Source organism: Mustela erminea, chromosome 18 (genome assembly GCF_009829155.1).
Source record: "Mustela erminea isolate mMusErm1 chromosome 18, mMusErm1.Pri, whole genome shotgun sequence".
NCBI lineage: Eukaryota > Metazoa > Chordata > Mammalia > Carnivora > Mustelidae > Mustela > Mustela erminea.
Window position 1 is genome coordinate 39,212,604 of NC_045631.1, and position 26,780 is coordinate 39,239,383.

At 36.6% G+C, this 26,780-nt stretch overlaps 1 protein-coding gene across 3 annotated transcripts; it reads right to left on the bottom strand.

The window, feature by feature from the left end:
• Window positions 1–1,491: 1,491 nt before the first annotated feature.
• Window positions 1,492–25,150, bottom strand: FBXO47 (F-box protein 47). Of its 3 annotated transcripts, none has more exons than XM_032319761.1 (11): window positions 24,995–25,150; window positions 22,382–22,591; window positions 21,794–21,964; window positions 18,758–18,834; window positions 16,677–16,754; window positions 14,222–14,330; window positions 9,551–9,727; window positions 8,297–8,443; window positions 7,488–7,630; window positions 3,309–3,468; window positions 1,492–2,663 (listed from the first exon to the last, which is right to left on the bottom strand). In XM_032319761.1, exons 2-11 carry the CDS (start codon window positions 22,563–22,565, stop codon window positions 2,551–2,553), a joined length of 1,359 nt encoding a protein of 452 aa, XP_032175652.1. In that variant the 5' UTR covers window positions 22,566–22,591; window positions 24,995–25,150; the 3' UTR covers window positions 1,492–2,550. The 3 variants fall into 3 exon arrangements, with proteins under 3 accessions (XP_032175652.1, XP_032175655.1, XP_032175653.1); XM_032319764.1 differs by having other exon boundaries at window positions 24,963–25,150; XM_032319762.1 differs by having other exon boundaries at window positions 24,960–25,150.
• Window positions 25,151–26,780: the final 1,630 nt, after the last annotated feature.

Here is a 26,780-nt window from a genome sequence, read left to right on the forward strand (position 1 = left end):
ATGATAAATATAATGATGTAGCCATGGGCTTGCTTTCTAAGAGAGGTAAAAATCAGCTTCAAATGAAAGGAGATTGAGGGAATCACTTTTAAAAGGAATAAAAGAGCTAGACGATCAGGTCCATCTTCTAATTTAGGAAAAGATATAGGATAAATTATCTGACCTGTTAGCAGCTCACATTGTTATGACTGTTCTAAAGTTAGTCATAAGTGGACAAGCTCTTAGTAATTTCAGGCTATGCGTTTTGCTAATACTCCTTGTTTGGTGGTACTATGAGTGTCTATTCTGTCAATTGAACATTGACACCAGTGACAACAACATGCACTTTTGAAAATTAATCTCCCAATTAAACATTTGATATCACACTTTATTCCTGACTCCATTTGGAAAACAAAAAAACCAGGCTGCTAAATTGAGGAAATTGCAAGTTTGGTTTCAGTGTTTTTATCTATTGATAACTGAATGAAGTCAGTTTACTCTTTATTGGTAGTGAGACAATATCATTTATCTACTGCACCCAAAGAATGAATTCGATTTTTTTATATTCCAAATTTTGGAGGAGGGTGACATAATTCACAATTATCCAGGATAATATAATAATATGTGTAAAAAAATTTTATAGTAGCAGTCACGTCAGTTCAAGTGTACAGGAGATTTAAAACCTGGGTCAAAAACGTGTAAAGTTAAACCATGCTTCTTTTGTAAACCACTGTGGGGACTTGGATAATTCAAAGAATCTTCACAAAGCCAAATTTCTTTCTCTAAGAGAATGAAAATATCTATTGAGTAAAATACTAAAAATATTCAATATATATTAAAATTTTTACTTTTTCCTCTACTCTTCTTTCCCTGCCCCAACTAATCTAATGGGTATACTGTCGATTTGGAATCACCAGTGTTTTGATAAATATATGGATTAGGCTTTCCAGAGCATGTACAGGAAAAAGAGTGTGTGGGGGGAGAAAATGCTAAAAATCAAGGTATTATTTTGTATTCTGGTCTTCGCCAATTTTTAATCCTTATAATTTAGTTGTGGGTGAATTCTTAAAATGAGAGGAAGAAAAATGAAACCAGGAGAAAAGCAAGAACTTTGTTTCTGCATGAATATGCAAATACTAAACTCTGGAGAAAAAAAATTTCTGCCATTGATGAAATTATAGTTGGACGATTCATCACGGAAAGGTAGTTAACTTCCAATATTTCAAAAATGAAGGTAAGTGCCTTTGTTACTGAAATATAGTAAAATCTTTTATCACAATTTATATTTTTCCCCAAATTTTCACTCTTCCTCTATCTTATTAAACTCTTGCCAAACACTTGAGAATTTCCCACAAATTACACAATTTACACCCCCTTCTGTGGGTAATTTCTATATTTTCTAGTGTCCCTTTCCTTCCTTAGCTGCAGAGGTGAGTTAAGTCAAAGGCTTAGAAAAAGAAAGCCATCCTCTAAGTAGTCCAGTAGGAATGAGTATATCTTCAGCAGGAAGAAAATGGGAGGGCCCCAGCCCCTGATTTCAACTCCATGAGATACTGTTCATTTCTATTTTAATAGTAAAAGTGGTGGGTAAATGCTAGTCAGACTGAAATAGTCTGGAGCATCTTTGGAATGCATTTACTGGAGTGAAACCCCACTCTCTCAGGGCCGCCCTCCCTATGCATGCTGCTTCTGGGTTCCCTCAAACCCCACTCTTGAAGAGAGAGAGGAAAGCTTTAGGAAGAAGTGCAAATTATTTGTGAAGATTGTTCTGGCAGGAGAATGGGTACTTTCTTTCATTTTATATTCTCCTTTATTTGCAACATTTTACTCTAATCTCCAGGAAGGAATAAAAGATGACTTAATTGTATTAAGACAACATATACTTTCCTCTTTTTATAGACTTTTGTCTTAAAGAAGGAAATGTGTGTGTGTGTGTTTGTGTGTGTGTGTGTGTGTGTGTGTTCGTATGTATAGAAATATACAGACATACTTATATACATATGAATATATATATACACACACTTCCTTTAGTTTTTGATCTGTTAGTTCACATAAAACATCAACAAAATATAATGTTCTATGCCATAAGGTGGTAAAAAATGTGATTTCTATGTGCACATTCCAAAGCATCATATTATAGTTCTTTATAAAGCATACTAGGTTATGTCTACACGACCTAGGCAAAGTGAACATATAGAAGCCACTTAATGAATTTGAGTCACCTCTACTTACAAAAGAGAATTTTCCCTTGCTTCCAACATCTAACACATACAGGTTGGCCCCCAATTGGGCACTAATGCTCTATGTAGTTGGGGGTTAGGTTTACCAAAATCTGGAAAGGCACAGCTTGTTTTCTGGAGAAATCTCAATACACTCTTGGGTTTGCCTGTAATTTTTATATTAATAATGGTACAAGCAATTGCTTCTAAAATTCTGTGCAGCTTTGGAGTTTTTAGGTTACTTAGGTCATAAAAAGTCCCATGGATGCTATTCTTTGGCTGTGGAAAAGTAGCACCTCTTCCGATTATTTCTTCGGTGAGGTATTCTCGAAATGCAAGACTTCCTGAGTATTTAGGTAGAAAGAGTATTCATGCTCAAATACAAGACCTCCTTATGGAAGTTTGCCTGAGCATGCACAAGATGGAACAAATTCAGAAAGCTTCTGTCATCTTCGTCACGGTCTCCTGTACGCCACACACAGGAGTGGACAGTAGGGAAAAGAAAATGACAGTTATTTTTTTAAATAAATGATTTATTTGGAATAAGATGTTCCAATTTCCCCTAATAATAGGTAACAGAGGACTAGTCAGTGATCTTTACTAAGTCAAGGAACTGTATAAGGGCACTGAATAAGGAGTCAGAAGAAAAGGATGCTGCTCCATGCTTTACTGCCTCTAACTCTATGACCTTGGGCAAGTCAAGTACTTTCTCTAAGCCTTAGTTTCTCATCTGTAAAATAGGGTTGATTATCATGTTGGCTACTTAATAGAACTATATAATCATATGTGTTGAAACTAAACAATATAGGGCATTATTATGATGATTAGGGTGGTTGGGAAGTGAGCAAGTGAACGTTTTGCTGTGCAAAACTGGAACTAGCTCCTTTCAGAAGAGACTCCTCAACTTTAGGTTTTCCATTAAAATCCATGCAAGATTTTTAAAAAGTAGCAAAACCAAAAGCTAAATATATCTTGTGGAAAAATAAACAAAAAATGCTTCTTCTATTCTTGGTTTACAAATGAAAGTCTACATGGAATTCGCTGTTTCAAGTGGAGACTAGAATGCATTGTAGTCACACCTGTGCACCGTCTACAAGCACACTCACTCACCGGACATGATCGACTGGAGCATTTCCATTATAACACACGCAAATGCATTCGCCACACTCTGCAGGAAGTTATTTCTTTCCATGGGAGTGCTAAAGACTTTACAGACTTTTTGCATCATTTTAACTGCCCAATCCATGCAGTATAATTCTTTCTCACAAACCTGATTTCGATATAAAAAGAGTAATGGTAAAGCTTCATGTGAAGAAAACACTGGAATTTAAAAATGGTATTGACAATGATGGTTTATGACTTTACAGAATTTATTACACATGACATCATATTGAGTTTGTAAGTGGGAAATGCTCCTACATCTAACTTTCCTTTCCTTTTAAATGGTACAATTTTAGTGGAAAAAAGTGTGATGTAAATAAAAGCTTTGTCCAAGATTATCACAGCATATTATTCATTATGGTAAGAACTAGTATTACAAATAACTGTTAAACATATCAAAAATAAGACTTCTGCTCACTCATTCATGCAGTTATTATTTATTGAGCAGATGCTAAGAGCTGGAGATACAATGGTTAAGCCATAAAGACAGGGCCTCTATTTTCCAGGAATCTAGTAAGGGCGACAAACAGGCAATTTTAATAGGCAAGAGAACTATGATCTTATCAATTCTCCACCTTGAGAGTTGTACAGAATATTTATCCATTACTTAAAAGATAAAATATTTAGGGGGCACTTAGGTGGCTCAGACGGTTGGGCAACTCTTTGGCTTGGGTCACGATCCCAGGATCCTTGGTTGGAGCCCTATGTCTGGGCTCTCTGTTCGGCAGGGAATCTGCTTCTCCCTCTCCCTCTGCCTCTCCCCCTGCTCATGCTCTCTCTCTTCTCTCTCTTGCTCACTCTGTCTCACAAATAAATAAATGAGATCTTTTAAAAATAAAGGATAGAAATATTTATTTATTTATTTATTTTTAATATTTTATTTATTTGACAGACAGAAATCACAAGCAGGCAGAAAGGCAGGCAGAGAGAGAGAGAGGAGGAAGCAGGCCCCCCGCTGAGCAGGGAGCCCGATGTGGGACTTGATCCCAAGACCCCGAGATCATGACCCAAGCTGAAGGCAGAGGCTTTAACCCACTGAGCCACCCAGGCACCCCAAGGATAAAAATATTTAAAGATTACATGTTAATAGTTAAAGCTGGCCAAAAGGAAAAAGGTGTATTTACTAACATTCTAAATGGTCAATTTAATTCATATAGCCAAATAATATACAGTATGAAAACAAACCATATATATCAAATAATATACAGTATGAAAACAAACCATATATATAAATAAATAAACCACATAGAGTAGTGCAACATTTAGTTATAATGTAAACTTAACAGGAAAGGTTTGTTGACTATGTATTATGTGTAAGGCACTGTTCCAGGCACTATGAAACAAATAAGTCACCTAGTCCTGAATGTCAAAGAGCTCTCGGTCTCTTCTGGGAAACCATTTACCCCACACATAAAATGGTTTAAGAACACTAGTAGTCGGGGCGCCTGGGTGGCTCAGTGGGTTAAAGCCTCTGCCTTCAGCGCAGGTCATGATCCCAGGATCCTGGGATCCAGTCTTGCATCCAGCTCTCTGCTCAGCAGGGAGCCTGCTTCCTCCTCTCTCTCTCTGCCTGCCTCTCTGCCTGCTTGTGATCTGTCAAATAAATAAATAAAATCTTAAAAAAAAAAAACCACTAGTAGTAATTGAGTAGTAATTGAAGATGAAGATAAGACAAAACTGAGGCCACTTAGAGAAAATGAATGATCAGCACTGAGATGTTTATCAGAGGTTTTCTAGGAGTGTCAATAAAGGTGACTTGCTATAGTGCTGCCAAAGTAACCTTCCAAACACTTAAAACTTACCATGGCTCTCACCTTCCTAAAACTTTTCAGCAGCTCCCTATTAGAGGATATGTTTAAGACCCGCAGAATGATTGGCAAAGCCTTCCTTACCTAGCCTCTCCCTTCTTACTGCCCTTCCTCACCGCCTCCTCCTCTGCACATTCTACTCCTGAAATAATACTGAGCGGCTTACGGTCCTGCAAATACATGCAGTTCCATCTCTCTCCCTCCCTCTCTCTCTCTCTCTCAGAGGCAATCTGCTTAATTACTAAAATAAATATTTACACTGTGAATGTAGTTAATTTGATAGCTTTCTTCAGTTTCACATTTTAAGAAAAGCCACAGAAGTTTTATTCATGTTTTAAGCTGTTCCTTTGGTAAAGATTCTTGTATCTACTTCATAAGAAATGCATTACTTCACTCATTCCTCACAACAGTCACCTGGAAGACTATTCTAGTGCTTCTGAAGCACTGGCTGGGGTGGCATCTGTGACGGTAGGCAAATCAGTGAGATTTCTATGTAATGTAGGCAGGTACATGTTAGAATAATTTGCACACACACACACACCCCTCATCTCCCAGCAAACTAAACTCCTCCCATTCATTTTCCAAAATTTATTTCTGGGGCGCCTGGGTGGCTCAGTGGGTTAAGAGCCTCTGCCTTTGGCTCGGGTCATGATCTTAGAGTCCTGGGATTGAGCCCCGCATCGGGTTCTCTGCTCAGCAGGGATCCTGCTTCCCTTCCTCTCTCTCAGCCTGCCTCTCTGCCTACTTGTGATCTCTCTCTGTCAAATAAATAAATAAAAATCTTTAAAAAAAATCTATTTCTGCTGGGGCTGGGTAAGCCTTGTCTGTGCTATATTCACCCAGTATTGGCTCCCCTCTGCTACGTCTGGTTGTATCTTTTTAATACACATATATTTGTACTTATCACACTGAATTTATTTATATATACCTTGAGAGATCTCAAAAGACCTTAAGGAGGGTGCCTGGGTGGCTCAGGGGGTTAATCATAACCTCTGCCTTCGGTTCAGGTCATGATCCCAGGTCGGGCTCTCTGCTCAGCAGGGAGCCTACTTCCTCCCCTCTCTCTCTCTCTGCCTGCTTCTCTCTGCCTACTTGTGATCTCTGTCTGTCAAATAAATAAATAAAATCTTAAAAAAAAAAAAAAAGACCTTAAGCAGCTTTTGGTTGGAGATTTGTTCCATTAATTTCCATACTCTTAGAATCTCACACAGTGTTAGGCCCATAGTAAAATATTCAATGTGTTTAAATGAATGAATATTAAATATATCTAATGTTTGTTTGTTTGTTTTTGAGAGAGAGAGAGCAGCATGGAGTACAAGGCAGAGGGAGAAGGAAAGAGAAAATCTTAAGCAGGCTCCACATCCAGTGTGAACCCTAGTACTGGGCTGGATCTCATGATCCTAAGATCCTGACATGAGCCAAAATCAAGTGTTGGATACTCAACCGCCCCCTTTAATGTTTTTTTTTTTCCTTTTTAAAAAGATTTTATTTATTTGACACAGAGAGAGTGAGAGCACAAGCAGGGAGACAGAGGGAGAGAGAGAAGCAGACTCCCTGCTGAGGAGGGAGCCCAATGCATGATTGATCCCAGGACCCCAGGATCATGACCTGAGCTGAAGGCAGCTGCTTAACCGACTGAGCCACTTAAGCACCCCTACTGCTTTATTTTGAAAAACATTTTAACTATACAAAAGTAGAGATAGTAGCATAGTGAACCCCCAATATCCATTCCCTAGCTTCAGCAATTACCAATCTTGTCTCGTCTCTACTACCATTTACTTTCACATCCTCTCCTGCTCCCCAATGATTATTTTGAAGCAAATCATAAAAGCTGTTTTTAAATGGAATCTTTAAAAAAGAATATAACTCAACAGAGCTGTATAATGAAAATATGGACATTAAGTGGGGTGAGAGTAATATAAGGAATGATTCCAAATATGATATTACATTATATATATTTTTAAAAATTTAAATATACATAAAATAGATGTTTAAGGGTGCCTGGGTGGCTCAATTGGTTGAGCGGCTGCCTTTAGCTCAGGTCATGATCTCGGAGTTCCGGGATCGAGTCCCAAGCCCCCATAGGGCTCCCAGCTCTATGGGGAGTCCGCTTCTCCCTCTGACGTTCTCCCCTCTCATGGTTTCTCTCTCATTCTCTCTCTCACATAAATAAATAAAATCTTAAAAAAAAAAAAAAGATGCTTAAGTACTTATTCTTTCAAAATGTTCTGAACATATTTCAGTTCCTTCAGGGAAGCTCCCTGGTAAGTCAACTATAATGTTAAACAACTTGCTAGAGAAAAGCTTGTTTTTTACTTACCAAAGCCAAAAAGACTATCAGCTTTGCCAGTTCAATGGCCCGTCCATTCACAGCTTTACTCGCCATGAAAGTGAAACAGATGTTGTTTCCACTTAGGATTAGGAGACGTGCATTATTCTCTAGGAGCCACTCACGGGGAACCACTTTTATTAGAGGAAGAACAGTTATTCAGTAAGAAATTACATAATAGCTCTAGTAAACATCATTAAATACATGCAATATTATATTACCTTTTTGGAAATACAACTAGAGCCAAGGGAAAAGCACAGAAAAAAAATGCTATAGTTTTGCATTTACTGCATTCAACCAGAAACAGAGATTATTGCCAAGTTATAGTGGCTTTTACAAATGTCCTAGCAATATAGTCAAAGCATTTCTCCCACACACAGATCAAAAGGCAAGGTGATCTAATTCTATGTAAGCAAAGAAAACTTATAACCTTTAGAATCTAAAGGATTCTGCAGGAATAGAAAAAACTGTTTTCCTTTTGAGCCAATAGAAGAGGGCTCTCTTCTTACACAACCTAGGAGATTGTGAGAATTTGGAACTTGCAAAATGGGAATAACTGAGCTGATTAAATTATGAAAATTTCAAATAATAATAAATATATATTTATTGGCAATTGGAGAAAAGGAAATTGATTATATGTATTCTCTTCAAACATATACCAAACTCTTCAAATATTTTAGAACATTTATTGATTTCAAATAGGCAATTCATTTGTTACCTATAGGATTATCCTTACAATTTTATAATTGTATTCTAAGAATATATTTCTACTACTCTGTGTGGTAAATATGTACGTTTACCTGATAGTTCATCTACAAGACTGATAACATCATCTGCTGTCCACTCTTTGGTGCCTGTGTCATACAGTAATTTAATAGCATCAGCCAAACCTTTCAGGCTGGATTCATCTGTAGGTCCTTCTATCATTTTCTGCCAAACCACCTGTCCTGGATAATTGAAACAAAAACTAGGCTATGACAGAATAGTTGGCTTTGTGATAAAGATTCATGGATTGTTTAAAAAGGAAATTGGATGGCATTACAGAATCCCATTGCTTATATATGCTACTTTCACAATGAAAAGTCAATTCTGACAACAGTATAAGTGTGAACGTCTCTGACTGATGTGACGAAGTTTAGCAACAATTGCTACATGAAGTAAAGAAAAGGTAATTTCACCAAGAAAACAGTGCTTCTAGTTCAAAGATAATGCTACTCCTATAACAAAAATTATAATGGGACGCCTGGGTGGCTCAGTAGGTTAAGTGTCTGCCTTCGGCTCAGGTCATGATCAGGCTCCTTGCTCAGTGGGGAGTCTGCTTCTCCCTCTCCCATTTCCCCTGCTTGTGCCTTCTCTCTCTGTGTCAAATAAATAAAATCTTCAAAAAAATTATAATAAACAATTAATGTAATCTTATTAAAATCAAATGAAATCTGATATCCTTCAAAAAGAGAGCATGCTGTATTTGAGTATCTTCCAAACATTAAATATATCAAAACACAGTAATCCAGTCAATTTTTGAATCTTTACCTATGAGCAATTCTCCTTGTGAATTACACATAAAATTTAATCCCAGATTGGCTTCCTGCTGCTACTTTAAACTGGTTAACTCCTGATATAGGTAATGTGAACCAAAGAACTGCATGCTAATTTTAACATTAATCTAAGCCAAGCTTAATTAAAAAGGCAAAAAAATGTGCATAATCATATTATGTACCCCAAATTAGACAGAATGTCAATTTAACTTCTACTGTGTTTTACAGATAGTATTATTCCCTTCCAGCAGCAACATAATCTTGAGGTAAGGTAATGTTTAGAAATGAAAAGTAGTGATTTTTAGGTGCACCAGAGATGACAGGAATATATTTGGTAATGGCATGTAGTCTTGAAGCTTAAGCTATGCATAAGCTAATGTAGTATATATCTATGAAATCATGAAACACATTTTAATCATCAGGAATGAGGAAACTAAGGAGGTATAAAAAGATATGCTTCCTAAAGTAGAAGTAATTAACATTTTTGAAACATACATCCCTAAAAAAATGGATGCTCACCATCTTGAGGAGATACTGGTCCGAAGATGATATATAATAATCTTGCCTGATTCACCATTGGCCATGGTTTTAATATACGTGTCAACCAAAAAGCAGAATCACTCCGATGTATCCAATGATCAAGCAGGACGTTCCTACAGAACAGTCTTATCCTTAACTCCAGTTTTCGGGCACTTCCTATGAAGACAAAAAAATTGTAAACCATTCTTCCTAGAAAGGCTGATGTGCATATTGGATATGCACACAGTGGATATGGTGAGTGGTAGACATCTGTAATATACTTTGTACTGAAGTGTTACTTCATTTTCCTTTGTAAAATTTTAGATTATTAAGGGACTATTTTTTAAACAATTTTATTGAGATAAACTTTATATATCATACAATTCAGTGGTTTTAGTATATTCACAGATATATACAGCCAGCACCAAGTCAATTTTATAACATTTTTATCACATCAAAAAGAAATCCCATTCTTTTTTTTTTTTTTTTTAAGGTTTTATTTATTTATTTGACACAGAGAGAGACAGCCGAAATAGGGAATACAAGTGGGGGAAGTGGAAGAGGGTTAAGGAGGCTCCCTGCTGAGCTAGGAGCCCAACACGGGACTCATTCCCAGGACCCTGGGATCAGAACCTGAGCCAAAGGCAGACACTTAACGACTGAACCACCCAGGCACCCTAGAAGTCCCGTTCTTTTAGCTCGCACCCCCATCCCTCCATTCTTTACTACCCCTGGACTTAAGTAATATTGGTCGCTTAATCTATCCTCTGTCTCTAAAGATTTCCTTTTCCTGGACTTCATAGGAGTGAAATCATGTAGTATGTAGTCTTTTGTGACTGGCTTCTTTCCTTTAGTATGTTTTCAAGCATCCATGTTATGGAATCTATCAGTACCTCCTTCATTTTTATGGCCAAATAATATTTCATTGCATAGATATATCTCACTTTGTTTATCCATTCACATGCTGAAGGACATTTGGGTTGTATCCAAAGGTCTATTACAAAAAATGGCTATTACAAACAATGCTGCTATTAACACTGGTGTACCAGTTTCTGTGTGGAAATATGTTTTTCATTTCTCTTGTGGATATACCTAAGAGTGGAATTTCTGGGTCATATAGTAACTCTAAGTTTAGTCATTTGAGGAACTGCCAGACTGCTTTCCAAAACTGCTGCACCATCTTATATCTGGACAAGCATATTCTTGTCTTACCAACACTTATTATATGACTTTCTGATTCTAGCTGTTCTAGTGGGTATGAAGTAATATCTTGGGTTTGTCTTTTTAAACAGACTTATCAAAATATATGTGATTTACATGTCAAGAAATTCACTCATTTAAAGTGTATGATTCAGGGGCAACTGCGTGGCTCAGTAATTAAGCATCTGCCTTCTGCTCAGGTCATGATCCCAGGGTCCTGGGATTGAGCCCTGCATCAGGCTCCCTGCTCCACGGGAAGCCTGCTTCTCCCTCTCCCACTTCCCCTAATTCTGTTCCCTCTCTCCCTGTCAATTAAATAAATAAATAAAATCTTAAAAAAAATAAAGTGTATAATTCAATAGTTTACAATCTATAATAATATTGGGATGCCTGGCTCAGTCGGAAGAGCATGAGACTCTTGAAGTTGAAGTTGTGGGCTCATGCCCCATGTTAGATGTAGAGATTACTTAAATAACTAAACTTAAAAAAATCTATTATATTGGGGTGCCTGGGTGGCTCAGTGGGTTAAAGCTTCTGCCTTTGGATCAAATCCTGCCTTTGGATTCCAGGGTCCTGCTATTGAGCCCCGCATCGCATCGGGCTCTCTGCTCAGCAGGGAGCCTGCTTCCCCATCTCTCTCTCTGCCTGCTCTCTGCCTACTTGTGATCTCTGTCTGTCAAACAAACAAACAAAATCTTTAAAAAAAAACCTATTATATTATTAATTTTTAAAAATTGTGGTAAAATATAAATTTATTTATACATATATAAATATATATAACACAGTTTGCCATCCTAACCATTTTTAAAATGTACAATACAGTAGCATCACTTACTTTCAATTTGCAGTTCAACCACAACTGTTTATTTCCAAAACTCTTTATTACCTCAAATAGAGGTTAAGTTAGTAAGCAATAACTCTCCATTTCCCTTTGCCCCCAGTTCCTGATAACCTCAAATCTGCTTTCTGTTTTTATGAATTTGCCTGTTTGAGGTACCTCAGTTACGTGGAAACACAATATTTGTCCTTTTGTGTCTGACTTATTTCACTTAGCATGTTTTCCAAGTTCATCCATCTTAGCATGCTTTAAAACTTCATTACTTTTATGGCAGAAAAATATTCCATTGTATGAAGAGCCAACGTTTGTTTATCCCTCCCTCTGTTTATGAACACCTGGGTTGTTCCCACTTTTTGGCTATTGTAAATAACACCATGGTGAACACTGGCATATGAGTACCCTTCCAAGTCCCAGCTCTCAATTCCCTTAGGAACACCTAGGAGTGGAATTGCTTGGCCATATGATAATTCTGTTTAGCTTTTTGAGAAATGGTCAAGTTTTTTTCCATAGTTGTGGCACCATATTACACTTTTACCATTTATGTTCTACTTACTTGTAGATAAGACAAGAGTAAATGGAAAATCTATTGATCAAAGGCCATACGAAATAAGTACCCCTTGATGTATTAAGCCAGGTAACACAGCAACAGGAAAGGCTTTACAGAGGAAGTCTGGCAAACTGGTCTTAAAAGATGAGGACAGATGGTATTTTAGGGAAAAAAAAAGAGAGAGAGAGAGAGAATGAACAAAAGATATGAGGTAGAAATGTGTAAGAGATAGGTGAGACAGTGAGGGAAGAGGTAAAGACTATTCTATGTCAAGCAGATACAGAGAATTGTGGGGAATAAATTTGAAAAAATAGACTGGGATGAGAATGTAAAAGCCAGTATAAACAGTTTGGACTTTATTTTGATGACATTGGGGAGCCAATAAAGTTTTTCGTCCAGGGAGAGATATGATAAAGTAATTTTGTTATTGTTTCATTAGACTTCGAATCTGCCTTTTTGATCCATAATTTGTTTCATAATAAAATATCTCAAGCCGGGGCGCCTGGGTGGCTCAGTGGGCTAAAGCCTCTGCCTTCAGCTTGGGTCATGATCCCAGGGCCCTGGAATCAAGCCCTGCATCCGGCTCTCTGTTCAGCAGGGAGCCTGCTTCCCGTCTCTCTGTCTGCCTCCTTGCCTACTTGTGATCGCTCTCTCTGTCAAAGATTATGGAGGTCTGGCAATCCAAAATCTGCAGGGTACGCTGGCAGACTAGAAACCAGAGAAGAGTTTCAGTTCAAACCCAAAGGCAGTCTGCTTGGTAGAATTTTTTCTTGCTTGGGAGGTCAGTCTTTTTCTACTAAGGCCTTCAAGTGATTGATGAGACCTACCCTTATTATGGAGGGTAATCTGCTTTACTTAAAGTCTACTGATTTAAATGTTAATCTCATCTAAGAAATAACTTCAGAGAAACATCTAGAATAATGTTTGACCAAATATCTGAGTGCTGGGTATTGACCCACCCAAGCTGACCTACAAACTTAACATCTTATCTCCTAACCATGTTCTTATATTTAATACAGGTATATTACCATAAAGAATATATAGAATTATTTTACATGTTTTTAATTTGTATATAAATAGTAACATGTTCAAAATATCCTTTGGTTATCTTTCTCTCAACTTACATTTTGAGATTTATCCATATTAATACATGTGGTTTTACATATTAACCTACAGTGGTTTTAACTGTATGGATACTTTTTTTTTTAAGGTTTTATTTTTTATTTGGCAGAGACAGAGATCACAAGGAGGCAGAGTGGCAGGCAAAGAGAGAGAGAGGAGGAAGCAGGCTCCCCGCTGAGCAGAGGGCCTGATGTGGAGCTCGATCCCAGGACCCTGGGATCATGACCTGAGCCAAAGGCAGAGGCTTTAACCCACTGAGCCACCCAGGCACCCCAACTGTATGGATACTTAATTCATTTTTCCATTCTCCTGATGAGGGGCATTTGGATTGTTTGCAGTTTTTCATGCTTACATGCTGTAATGCTCATTCTTACACAGATCTCCTTATGCACACTGTAGGAGTATCTCAGCGTGAAACTGCTAGATTGTAGGATTCCATAATTTTAAAACTATGAAATATCCCATATACATAAAGGTTTAAAGAATACTATAATGAACAACTTTGTATCGTCCATCCAGTCTTAATTAATAAAATATTATTCATACAGTTGAGCCCTCTGAATACTTCATTCTCTAATCACGTGCCTCACAATCTAATTCAGTGTTTATCTTCTCCTTACATTTCTTTGTCCTTTTACTACATATGGATGTCATGATTTTCTTTTTTTTTTTTTAAGATTTTATTGATTTATTTGACAGACAGAGATCACAATTTGGCAGAGAGGCAGGCAGAGAGAGAGAGAGGAGGAAGCAGGCTCCCCGCTGAGCAGAGAGCCCGATGCGGGACTCGATCCCAGGACCCTGAGATCATGACCTGAGCCGAAGGCAGTGGCTTAACCCACTGAGCCACCCAGGTGCCCTGTCATGATTTTCTTTTAAACATACTTTCAAACTCTTGCTATTTTTTTTTCTATTTTAGTATCTGTATAATATTAGCTGTGAATTGTTGTTTTTTTTTTTTTACCTGGTTTGCTGCAGACAACGGTCTGCATCTTGCGGGAGAGATTAGTCAGCTCACATAAGAAGTTATACACACGATGGCACTCGAGTCCATCCCAACCTGCCGTTAAGGTCTGAGAATAATAAAATGAAGGAAATATTACAGATGTCCTGACCATCAAATCAAAATATAAGTCACTGCTAGCTTATGAGCATGATCAAGGTGATGTGCAATTTTTATCCACTATGAAAAATTCAAATTAATAAGAAAATATACATAAACAAATCCTAGAAATGCCCACAAACCCAGTTTCTTTTTGGTTGTCAAGGGAGTATCCTTTCAGAACACTTTCAAGTGGTGCTGAATTCTGAACCCTGACAGTATGGGCAAAGTAACAAAGACCAAAATCCTAAAGCACAACGTTAGATACGTGGCACAGCCATACCGTGGTTTAGTTTTCAACAGAATCCCTTTGACTTCCTCTAGTTATCATTTATGATACTGCTTACAAATGAGAATGATCTCATCTTAATGTGACAATTATGAGCAATTACTAATAACATTCTGATGCGAGTGAGCAAAAACTTTTTATTACGACAAAGTTTAATATTTATCTTTGACCCAACCAGAATGTACAGTTAAGCATATATGAAAAAGAAATTCAAATGGCATGCTAATCTATAGTTAGATTTTGAAAAGGTTCATTAATCATATCAATTTTTCTTAAAATAGTTGATCTGGATTTTAATAGTTTACGAATTAATCACATTCCCTATGCAAAGCACGTAGAAGAAACTGCTAACAACAACAGTTACTTTTGTTGAAGGCAACTCAGTGGACCATGGACAGGCCCTGATGGTAGACTTCCTTTTCATTTTATACAGGTTTGCACCTTTTGAATTTTAAATAAATATATGTGTTTATATTACCTGTCCTTCCTCCCCCCAAAGCAAAAACATATCTTGGAAGAGAGATGGTAGGAGGGCCTACGCTACTGGAATCTGGGCACGCAGATGGTGGCTGGCAGGCTGGCGTATAGAGCAAAATTGTAAACTTTGCAAGGTATTTTTTTTTTTTAAGATTTTATTTATTTATTTGACAGAGAGAGAGATCACAAGTAGGCAGTGAGGCAGGCAGAGAGAGAGGAGGAAGAGGCTCTCCATGGAGCAGAGAGCCCAATGTGCGGCTCAATCCCAGGAGCCCAAGATCCGGACCTGAACTGAAGGCAGAGGCTTAACCCACTGAGCCACCCAGGCACCCCTGTAAGGTTAAGTTTTAAATAAGTTATTGCAGTTGATCCTTGAGAAAGGCAGGGGTGAGTGCCTGAGTGGCTCATTCATTAAGCATCTGCCTTTAGCTCACGTTATGATCCCAGGGTCCTGGGATCACGTCCCACATCAGGCTCCCTGCTCTTCGGGAAGCCTACTTCTCCCTGTCTCACCCCCACTGCTTGTGTTCCCTCTCTCTATCTCTCTCTGTCAAATAAATAAAATTAAAAAAAAAAAGAAAAGAAAAAGACAGGGATTGGGGCACTTACACTGCCCCCCAGTCAATTTTGCTTACCCAAAACTTAACTATTAATAATAGCCTGCTGCTGACTGCAAGCCTTTCCAAAAACATAGTCAATTGACATATATTTTGTATGTTATATGTATTGTCTACTGTATTCTTACAATAAAGTAAGAGAAAAGAAAATGTTATTAAGAAAATCATAAAGAAAGAAAATCATAAGGAAGAGGTAATACACTTATAGCACTGTACTGTATTTATTGAAAAAAATCTGTGTATAAGTGAACCTGGACAGTTCAAACCCATGTTCTTCAAAGGTAAACTATACATTTAAACTGCTTAAAACAATATAATAGATTAATAATATACCATTAATATTGAATAACATAAATAATAGTACTAATCTTCTTTGTTTATAATAAAAGATTAGTCAAAAACTTTAAAAAAACCAGGTAGTTGATTTCTTTTTTTAATCAGCTTGAGATCTAATTGACATATAACATTGTGTAAGTTAAATTATATAATGTCGTGATTTTACAATTGTACATACTGCAAAATAATTACCACAGTAAGGTTAGTTAACACATCTACCATCTTCGAGAGCTTTAATTTTTTTTCACTTCTAAAAATCACATCTTAAATAACTAGCAAAAAACTAAAAATTCATTACATACACACAAATGTGTGTGCGCCTGCGCGTACCACCCCACAAGATTTCTAGTCTTTACAACTGGCTGGAAACTTCAAGTATATTGGTATTGAGCAAATAAATGTTTTGAGAAATTCAAGAAAAAAAATCTGAGGTGGCAAACACACTGTTAGATTAATACTTCCTCAAGTCTTTATAATTTTATTTTGTTCTCTTTTAGATTATTATTATTTTTAACCTACTGAAATGTAGACTACATGCTTTACCTGTTAACACTTCAAAAAAACATGCCTTTTCCTCTTTCATTAAAAAAAAATGTACCTGTAAAAATATGCCATAACATGGTAATCCTAAACATTGGATAGGAACTGCACAGCCATTGAATTTAAAACAGGAAACCTATAAAGAGAACAACTATTAATTCCTCTTTTACAATGGAACTGTACAATGATTGGACATTCAAATATAAAGGAAATATGCAGGAATATTTTTCACTATTAATTGAAAATAATGAAAAGGCTAAATAACTAGCATTGTGTTACATAAGTAAGGTCAAAATAGAAGTATAAAACCAAGTGTCTTAAAGGAGTTCATAATTTATTTAGAAGAATAAAATAGACGCATGTGAAATTATTTTGATAATTCAGGTTAGAATATACATAGATGTGAAAATGACTAAATACACACTATATTAGACACTGTGAAAGTAAAAACGATAAATTTGGGAATGATCAAAACAGCTTCTGAAGCATGTGAAAAAAGCATTGTCTTAAAGTAGGATTCAAATATAAGGAATGAAAAAGATAGTAAAGATAGGTGAGAGAAAAAATAAGGATAACATTGTGCAGTGGTAGGAATGAAAAGCTTTATGTGGAAAGAAAGATATGACATACTTAACTGGGCTCAGTGTAGTAGGGAGTAAGATTGCATTGTCAGGAAGAGCCCTAAATACCAGCTACAGTGGACCTTATCTTGCTGAAATTAAGTAGCCACTGAAAGATTTTTAAGTAAGAAAATTAACTCAATGAAAGGGATTCTTTGGGAAGAATAACCTTGATTCAGCACACAGAATGTCTTGCAAAGTAAAGAAAGATATGGCAGGAAGATTATCTGAGAAGCTGCTCTAATAATATAGACCTGAACTCAGTGCAAATACTGACATGAAAAAAAGCGAATGCATCAGAAACAGTTTGCATACTATTGAGTGTAAAACTGAACCATCAGTGTTGGATATATGTTTGAGTTTGTATATTGAAAATCAAAACTTATACAGAGACTATGCCCAAACACATGGATACACATTCAAGTCATAAATTACCATAAAAGTTTTATTTTTTAAATTTTTTAAATATTTATTTTAGAGAGAGTTAAAGAGAGAGTGTGTGCTTGTGTGCATGGGGAGGGGGTGCTAGGGGCAAAAGGAGAGGGAGAGGGAGAGAGAACCTCAAGAAAATTCCCCATTGAGGCCTGAGCCTAATATGGGGCTTAATCCCACAACCCTGAGATCATGACCTGAGCTGAAACCAAGAGTTGGACGCTTAACCAACTAAGCCACTCAGGCACCCTCAGAAGTTCTGTTATTTTAATATTAAAAAAACTTTCCTGGGGCACCTGGGTGGCTCAGTGGCTTAAAACCTCTGCCTTTGGCTCGGGTCATGATCCCAGGATCCTAGGCTCGAGCCCCACATCGGGCTCTCTGCTCGGCTGGGAGCCTGCTTCCTCCTCTCTCTCTCTCTCTCTGCCTGCCTCTCTGCCTACTTGTGATCTCTATCTGTCAAATAAATAAAAATCTTGGGGAGCGTGGGTGGCTCAGTGGGTTAAAGCCTCTGCCTTTGGCTCAGGTCCTGATCCCAGGGTCCTGTGATCCAGCCCCACATTGGGCTCTCTGCTCAGTGGGGAGCCTGCTTCCCCCTCTCTCTGTCTGCGTCTCTGCCTACTTGTGATTTCCCTCTCTGTCAAATAAATAAATAAAATTTAAAAAAAATCTAAAAAAACCCCACTTTCCTTGTTTTCATACATTCATAAACAGTAAGAGTAAACATTCAGAAATTATTTCATTTTAATAAAAATCTAAATCACCACTTTAAAGGATTTAAGGATTCTCATGTAGGTTAAAAAATACTTTTATACTCTGATAACTCTAATAAACTTGAATGATATTCCTAATTATACATAAAAATTATTTTATGATAAGTAAAAGACTACTACATTTTGGTGTTTTATAATCTCTGGATACTTGGTATAGTATTAGACTATCATCAATCAGTTATTAGTATTAATTCACAAAATTCTACTAATTGAAGATGGATCTAAAATGGTCCATTCATAGCTTGTTAAAAAGCTATAACAAATAGCTTTATTAGAAATCAAGATTGTGAACCAGTTGAGAAGTGTGATCTTACTTCTGCCAGTATTTTGTGAATGTACTTTAGTCTTTCCCTTGTGGGCAGCAGCAACGTACATCTTTTAAACAGCAGACCTGAAAACATAAAGAGACACATGAAAAAAATGACAATGATACAATTAATGTAAAAGTACCTGTAAAGCACAGCATACATTTCCTTGAAAGTCAAGTACGATAAATCACAGTGGACTGTGAGCTGATATGATTCTGAAGAGGAAGTTTGGGAGCAAGGGTACCAAACACTTAGAATATATGGTGTTTACCAAATAACTGTGATGTCCACTAAGTGGTATAAAAATCTTATAAAAATGATGAAATTGATATTATAAGATAGATATAGAAAATATTTAGATTAAAAAAGATACAACAACAGACACAAAGCTGCACTAGTGGAACTGTATCTTTATTCTACAGAAAACAGATTCCAATATTTCTTGAAATTAAAATGTTCACAAAGGAAAATGCTTTAAGAGTTGTTAATGTAAAACATGGAAAGAATGAGAAAAGCGATTTTGTATTCCTTTCTCCATATAAAAAAATTTTGAATCGTAAGTACTTAAAATTTCAGAGGTTAGAAGTTATTTTCACTCACAGAAAGTATTCAGTTTGGATGAAATATCCATTTCTTCCTTCAAAGATATCCTTTTATGGGGCTTACATGTTAAGAATGTATAGAATTTTGTGTTCAGATATTTTAAAAAAGAAAAAAAACCCTTCAATTTCCCAGTGAGACATGTAACTTGAACTACAGTGACAGAAGTGTATGATCGGTTTCCTCTAACTTTATGTGTCTGTTTTCCTAAAATGGCAATACATTGTTAACATTCCTATAAGGGCAATGCTACTAAAAATAAGATATATGATAGCAAAATAAATACCTGAATATCATGAATTTCTCTATCTTTATCTTCCTTGCATTTACTTTTTTTTTTTTAATGTATATGATAGCTACTTCAGATAATTCCGTAGAATCTATGGGAACCCAATTTATTTTTAGAAGTTGCTATGTTTGGACAACACATGACCAGAATTGAGTTTGAAATATAAACCCTCTGTATTTTTGTACATAAAAAGACATTTTCAATGTTTGGTTTTTAAGCTGAGTTCTTTCCCTTTCATGTTTTGGCATCCAGTCCCACGGCAGATCATAGCTGGGGAAGTGTAAGCTATAATTGTATGCTGGTTGCTTTTTCTAATGTAAAACTCCTATTTTTGAGGATTGCAATTTACCATAAAAACCAATACTGGCTGACTTATTTATTTTTTTAACACAGGTGCTCTGCTATACCCTTTAGAGACTAACTTTTAAAATTTCTTCCCACTAAAATAGAGTCAGATGTAATGTTCTTTTCACACTGGCCATCTGCTCTGTCTTATATGAAGAAGCAAATTAAAATTTATAATCTTCAGAGCACAGAATTCTGAAAATGTTATTTTAATGTCTGAAAACAAGAACGGATCAGATAGGAAAGGCAACAAGAGAAAACGGTAAGTACATCAAACATTTACCTAAAGAATCAGTCATAAGCCAGGTGTCTGCACCAAAACTAAGTGGAAGTTTGAAATCATTATGTGAATAAAACTGTGTTTAAAAGCTGGCTATTGGGGTGCCTGGGTGGCTCAGTGGGTTAAAGCCTCTGCCTTTGGCTCAGGTCATGATCCCATGATCCCAAGATCCCAGCCCCACATCGGGCTCTCTGCTCAGCGGGGAGCCTGCTTCTTCCTCTCTCTCTCTGTGCCTGCCTCTCTGCCTACTTGTGATCGATGTCTGTCAAATAAATAAATAAATAAATCTTAAAAAAAAAAAAGAAAAAAGAAAAAAAGAGAAAAGAAAGAAACAGAGCTGGAATGCAGACTTAAAAAAATTAAATAAATAAATAAAAGCTGGCTATTAAGATCAATACATATTTGTATTTTTCACTGAATTATCCATATAATTATCTTAATGGTTGTTTGTTTCTTTAAGTGATTGAATCTTGGTTAGGGAGAAAAAAAATTCTTTCAGATCAAAACCATAAGATAAACTCTTTTAATGTACCACTTATTCTACAACTAAGGATGTTTGAAAAAAGATATTTACAATGACAAGTAGCAAAAAGTCATTGCTATGTTCTGTTACAGGCTTTACTAAGTCCAACTACAAATACTGAAACACATAACACTGTAATCAGATTACAAACCTTTCATTTAGTCTTATGAAACTAAATCTAATTAATAGTAATCTTATTAATTTATCAAATATACTTTTATGTATTTATATACACGTATATAGTCTTATTTTATTATCTTAAAGCTAGGCTTCCTTGTGCTACTAAAGGGTAATAATCATTTAACTTAACTAGTATGCCTTTATTTAAAAATTGAAAACATCACCTTAATTTTGGGCTTTATTGCCATGTTTTGGTTAATTATAAGGTAATTTCATAATTAAACTGGTGCCACTAGTCAAGTCAAAATTAGAATTTTATTTGAGTACATCAATGAATGGGGTAAAAGACATAGATGATTTTAAATCAAGGGAATGGATTATATGGAATTTCCTTTGATAAGACTAATTTATTATAGTGTAATGATTTATTAATAAATGTGTGGAGTACTTTTAAAAAATTGTTTCTGATAAGAGAATAAGTGATCTTCCACAATAATGTGTTTACATTTCTTTTATATTTTAAGGACTGGATTATGGTTGAAAGAGAAAAGAAGTTTAGAAAAAAATTCATTAGATACCCAGGAAGTATAGGAAGTACATCAATTTCACTGGAAAGTCACCTAAACAATAAGAAAAGGTGACACTGTATGCACATGAAACCACAAGGACTGATACTTTACACTAAAGCGCATTCTCTCATCTTTAAAGATAAGTATAAGGGACTATTATGGAAAAGTCTTCACACTGAAGAATTAAAGCATCATAGAAATAGGCACATTTTAAGAAATATCCCCCATTTCCCACAGGCCCTACGGAATTCTTTAATAAAATCCCCTTAATTAAGTGTAGTTCTTTACTTGTTACAATTCTCATTACATAAATTACCTAGAGATCTGTAATGTTCCAGTATGGCAGAGTCTTGTCTCTTGCTAGGCAGCTCAAGGTTATGAAAATCCTGTAGTAAAAGTCGTTTGCTTCCTGACGAGGTTGAAATATAATTAATAATGTGCTGGCTGACTGTTTTGGACACCATGCTTAGCATGCTGATATCCTTCACTACCAAAAGAAATACATATACATATATATATAAATAGCTTAATTACAAGAACATCATTATTAGTACAATCTATGAATTTATAAGTTAGCTCATCAATAATATACTAAATAATAAAATACATAAAAAGTGGAGGAAAAGGGGAAAATTTTAAATTGTTTTAAATCTCCTGTTCAATGAGTTGGAAATACTTAGGGATGTAACAGTTAAGTTATAATTAGAGGCATACTTTAAAGAGTTTGAATGCCACACTTTCTTCATTATATCCCTTACCTAATAATGATGAAACCAGAAAACAAACATAATGTAAATACCATTAACATTCTAGCAGGGCCCAAGATGATACAGTAGTTCTTGCAGGGAAAAAAAAAAAAAAATTCAAGCATCTATATAGCCTACTCATAGTTCCCAGACCTCACCTGATAAATATCTTAAGATTATTTGGAATATTTCCAATGGCAAGGCTTTAAAATTTCCAAGCGTTGATAAGGGCTGAGAATCTGAGCCAAGGGTGTTGGAAAAATAGCTGCTGGGTCGACGATTACTACGTCTATATTTCTGGTTGGGAATCAAAGTGAAACTGGTATTTATTTTAGATGCCATCCTTTTTCTTATGTAATGAATTTATCCTGGTTAGAAAAATAAAATACAAGAGACAAAGGAGAAAGGAAATTATAGCAACAAAGAGCTATTTTTTAAAATGGAGAAACTGATACCTTGTTGGTAAATAGCTATCTATCTATTTACAAAACTTTTTTTTTAAAGTGATTTCTACCCACATCGTGGGGCTCAAACTTAGGACCCCAAAATCAAGAGTCACATGCTCTACTGAGTCAGTCAACCAGGAACCCCTCTATTAACAAAACTTTTAATATAATGTCTAATTAACAGAGCTCCCACCAATTAAGAGTGTATCTATTCATCTCAAATGATATGAAATGTTTAAAATTCTTTTCCCTCTTAGCCAAATATTCTAGAAAAAGAATTTTAGTAGAGTAAGAGACATGTATTTGGATGAGATATAGTCTAAGAAAATATGCAGTCTTTAAAAGATTTGACAGAAAAAACCCAATATAACAAATTCAAAACATTCAAGATCTGTCAATTAGTATGTTGCTTTTATAATCTTTACATTTAAAAAAAATCAAAATATCATTGTAGCTTTAAAATTTTGTAGTGAAGCTTTTCTATTTGAGTATTGATATTTTCTTTGTTGGAAGCAGTAAAAATAGAGACAAGAAATAGAAATTCTAACTTTAGAACATTTAAAATTTACAAGTTCTAACAGATTAAGAAGATTGTATTACTACTACCAATTATGTGCTGTGCTGTATAACACAAATAAACAGCGAAATTAAAGTCCTGTAAAATTAAAAAGATTAGAATAAATGAACAATAATTTTCCTCCTAATTCCACTTTTGGTTACTTATAATTCTTAAGAAGGGCCTACACAACTTGATTTTGAAATGAACATTTCTTAGAACTTATTAAAATGACTGATAATTTACTTACACCAAAAAATAATTCTTAAAAAATATTCCTAATAGGTGACTTTGTGTCACTATTGCGCCAATTCAGAAGACATTGTTTTTTGTACATATACCCATACATGTACATAAAACTACAACTCTAAGCCTTTCTGTTTCTCTTTTTTTTTTAAGCCTTTCTGTTTCTGAAGTAACAACTAAGACATTTCATCAAAGAGTTACAAATATATCTGACCCAAATGCATATTCTCCTTTTGTCACAAACTTGCTAAAATCACATTGTTACTTACTCATCTAAAAGGTTACATATCAACTTAAAATCAGTTATATTTTGAAAACATGGCCAAGAAATTTAGCTCTCAGTGAAAAACATATTGTGAACCTCCTTTAAAACCATAAAACCATACCATAGCACTTTGCTTAAGCATTCCATGAGCACTTCAATTAAAAGCTATTTTAAAATAATCATTAAAATTACACAAGTAACATATTGCATTGTCAAAAAAGTTTACAAAGTACAGCAAGACAAAAAGAAGGCACTTAAATTCACTTAGAAACTGGTTTATATCACTCCAGAATTATATATATCACAGCTATATATAGAATATATATATATTCTGACAAAAAAGATCACTGTTCATACTATTTTGTAATCCGCTTTTTTCAATGATAAGGAAAGCTATCTTATTCCATGCCAATGGATACTTCTGCAAGTATATATATTTTAAAGGCTGCATGTAAATAAATGGAAGAATGTTGATCCATGAGGTTGTTTTTAACTTTCACAGTAGGCACTTTAAAGTATTTTCATTGTAATAAAATTATCAATCCGGCCTAGATTTGTCCGGCCTGTGAAGAACATGTAAAGTGGAACTTAGACGGGGCCTTTGGGTTCTTCAGAGACTCACTGACCCCTCGGAGCCCCGGGGACTTCAGTGTCAACCACTAAGCGTATATATTTAAACCTCTGAGGATTAAAACTCAATGGGCCCCTTCTTTTAACACCGAAGTCTCCTCTTACAATTCCTTATTTTCCTCACTGGAGGAGAGCTGGACGACGTGGGGCGGGGGCATACAGGCTTTTCTGAAAATCCCGAAAGTGTAATCCCAAACTATTTCCGGTTTTCTCCCTCCTCCCCCAAGAGAATGAGAATCATTGACCAAAATAATAAAGTTTCCATGCCTCCGTTCCACCCCATTCGTTGTTGACTGGTAAAGGGTTTGAGGGCCTTCTTGGCTGAACTTCCGCCCCTTTCAGAGAAAACCGTCCAACAACAATTCACCACAATTTCTATTTTGTTTCAACCTAAGAAAACCCTAGAAGAGACCCACTCCTGCTAGGGTATGGGCCCCAAACACCTCCAAAGAGCTAAACCGGGGACACCATAAAGCAGAAACTGGCCGATATAAGAATCAAACCACATGGTGATGCATTTTTTTACCCCCTTCAGTCAAGGAAAAGATGAAACTATCTCAAGAAAGTACTGGGGGAAAAAAGTCTCTTTTTACCACAGATTTTGACAGTTTTCCGCCTAAGGACTCACAGGCAAATTGGACTTAGCTGTTCTGCCCCACCATCCTCAAATTTCTTAATGTTTAAAAAAAGAAAATTTCTCCTCAAGGTTTTCCCGCCGGGTTGAGGGCGGGTCCAGCTCCGGTCGGCTCCGGAGCTGCGTTCCCGCCTCCCAGGCGCCCCCGTGGCCTCAAGAATATTTTAGAATCCTCCCAGGAGCCCCAGCGGGAAGGAAGCCCCGCCCCCTCATAAATAGTAAGCCGCCCACCCCGGCTCCCATAGTGCCCTCCTCTCTCATGAATATTTTAGAACCCTCTCAGGAGACCACACCCACACGGGAAAGAGACCGCCCCTCATGAATATTAAAAAGCCGAGCACCCATAGTGCCCTCCTACACCATGAATAATGAACGAAGATGAGGTCCTCGGAGCCCAAACCGAGACGAACGCGACCCTTTGCTCCAAGTTGAAGACAGGAAGGGGTGGAGCCGTTAGAGTCTAGGGGAGGGGAGGGTGCAAAGGAAGAGCCCGTACCTGGCGCGCCCGGCGTCTGCTCCAAACCACTTCCTCTCCCTTCAACCTAGTTTTGAGCCCATTTTTAGTTCCCCCTACCCCCACCCCAGAAGGGTAAATTAGAGAGCTTTCATCAAAACTTCTGTTGGAGGAAACCTCCAAACATTCTTTTTAAAACCTATCTGGGTTCCTAGAATCAGACGAGGATTTGTACCTCCAGCCTCCCAAGATGGAGTCCAAGACAGAACTTGCTAGCTTGGCCCTCTTCCCTTGAAAATGAGGTCCCTCTTCCCTTGAAAATGAGGTCTTACTCATTTATTCATTCATTCAGTAGCTATTTATTAAAGCCTGCTCTGGGCCAGCTACTGGAGTGGGCCCTAAGGACACAAGAGAGAACAAGGCACATGTATTTCCCTGCCTTAATGGAGCTTATTAGTCTAATGGGAAAGATAGCATAAACACACAGTGCTATGGAGGATATAAGGCAGCAGAGAAAAAGATAGTATGGAAGGGGGGGTGCCTACTTTAAATGAACTGGTCGGGAAGGTCTCTTTAAGGAGATTACACTTAGGGTGAGCGCCTGGGTGGCTCAGTTGGTTGGACGACTGCCTTCGGCTCAGGTCACGATCCTGGAGTCCCGGAATCGAGTCCCACATCGGGCTCCCAGCTCCATGGGAGTCTGCTCCTCCCTCTGACCTTCTCCTCGCTCATGTTCTCTCTCACTGTCTCTCTCTCAAATAAATAAATAAAATCTTTAAAAAAAAAAAAAGGAGATTACACTTAATTGGAGAACTAGTGGAGGAAAAGGAACCAGTCAGGAAAGAGCTTGGGACAAAGGGAACGGTAGGAAAGATTCTGGTACATTGTAGGATTTGTAAAGCTGCCTGGCTGAGTTTAGTGAGTAAGTAGGAGAGTAGCATCATGGAGACCATGGAGAGGTAGGCACAGACAGATGGGGTATGCAGGACCTTATATAAAGGCCTTAAAAGAGGCTCATTTTAGAACCCCTGTAGGCTCTATATATTCGAGCTTTGGGGGACCCACTCTACTTTATATCCACATCGTTTATTAAAATAAAATACATAAATGACTACATAATGATTAACTTTACATTTAGGATTAGTTGACATATTGTTATATTATGTAGTCACAAACATTGATTTTTGATTTTTTAGTTTTTTGGAGCTAGTTCTTTTTTTCCCCCCACCTCAAACATTTTTTATAGGTTCATGAAGATCTTAGCCCCAGGAGGCAGGAGCACCTAATGAGTATAAAGATTCTGAGTGGTAAGCAGTTTACATTTTA

Coding starts and splice junctions, on each gene's coding strand:
- FBXO47 (XM_032319761.1), bottom strand. CDS start 22,565: ATGGCATCTAAAATAAATACCAGTTTCACTTTGATTCCCAACCAGAAA. Junction 18,835..21,793: donor GGAACATTACAGATCTCTAG/GTAATTTATGTA, acceptor TTATGTTTTCAG/GTCTGCTGTTTAAAAGATGT. Junction 2,664..3,308: donor GCTCCAGTCGATCATGTCCG/GTGAGTGAGTGT, acceptor TGTGGCGTACAG/GAGACCGTGACGAAGATGAC.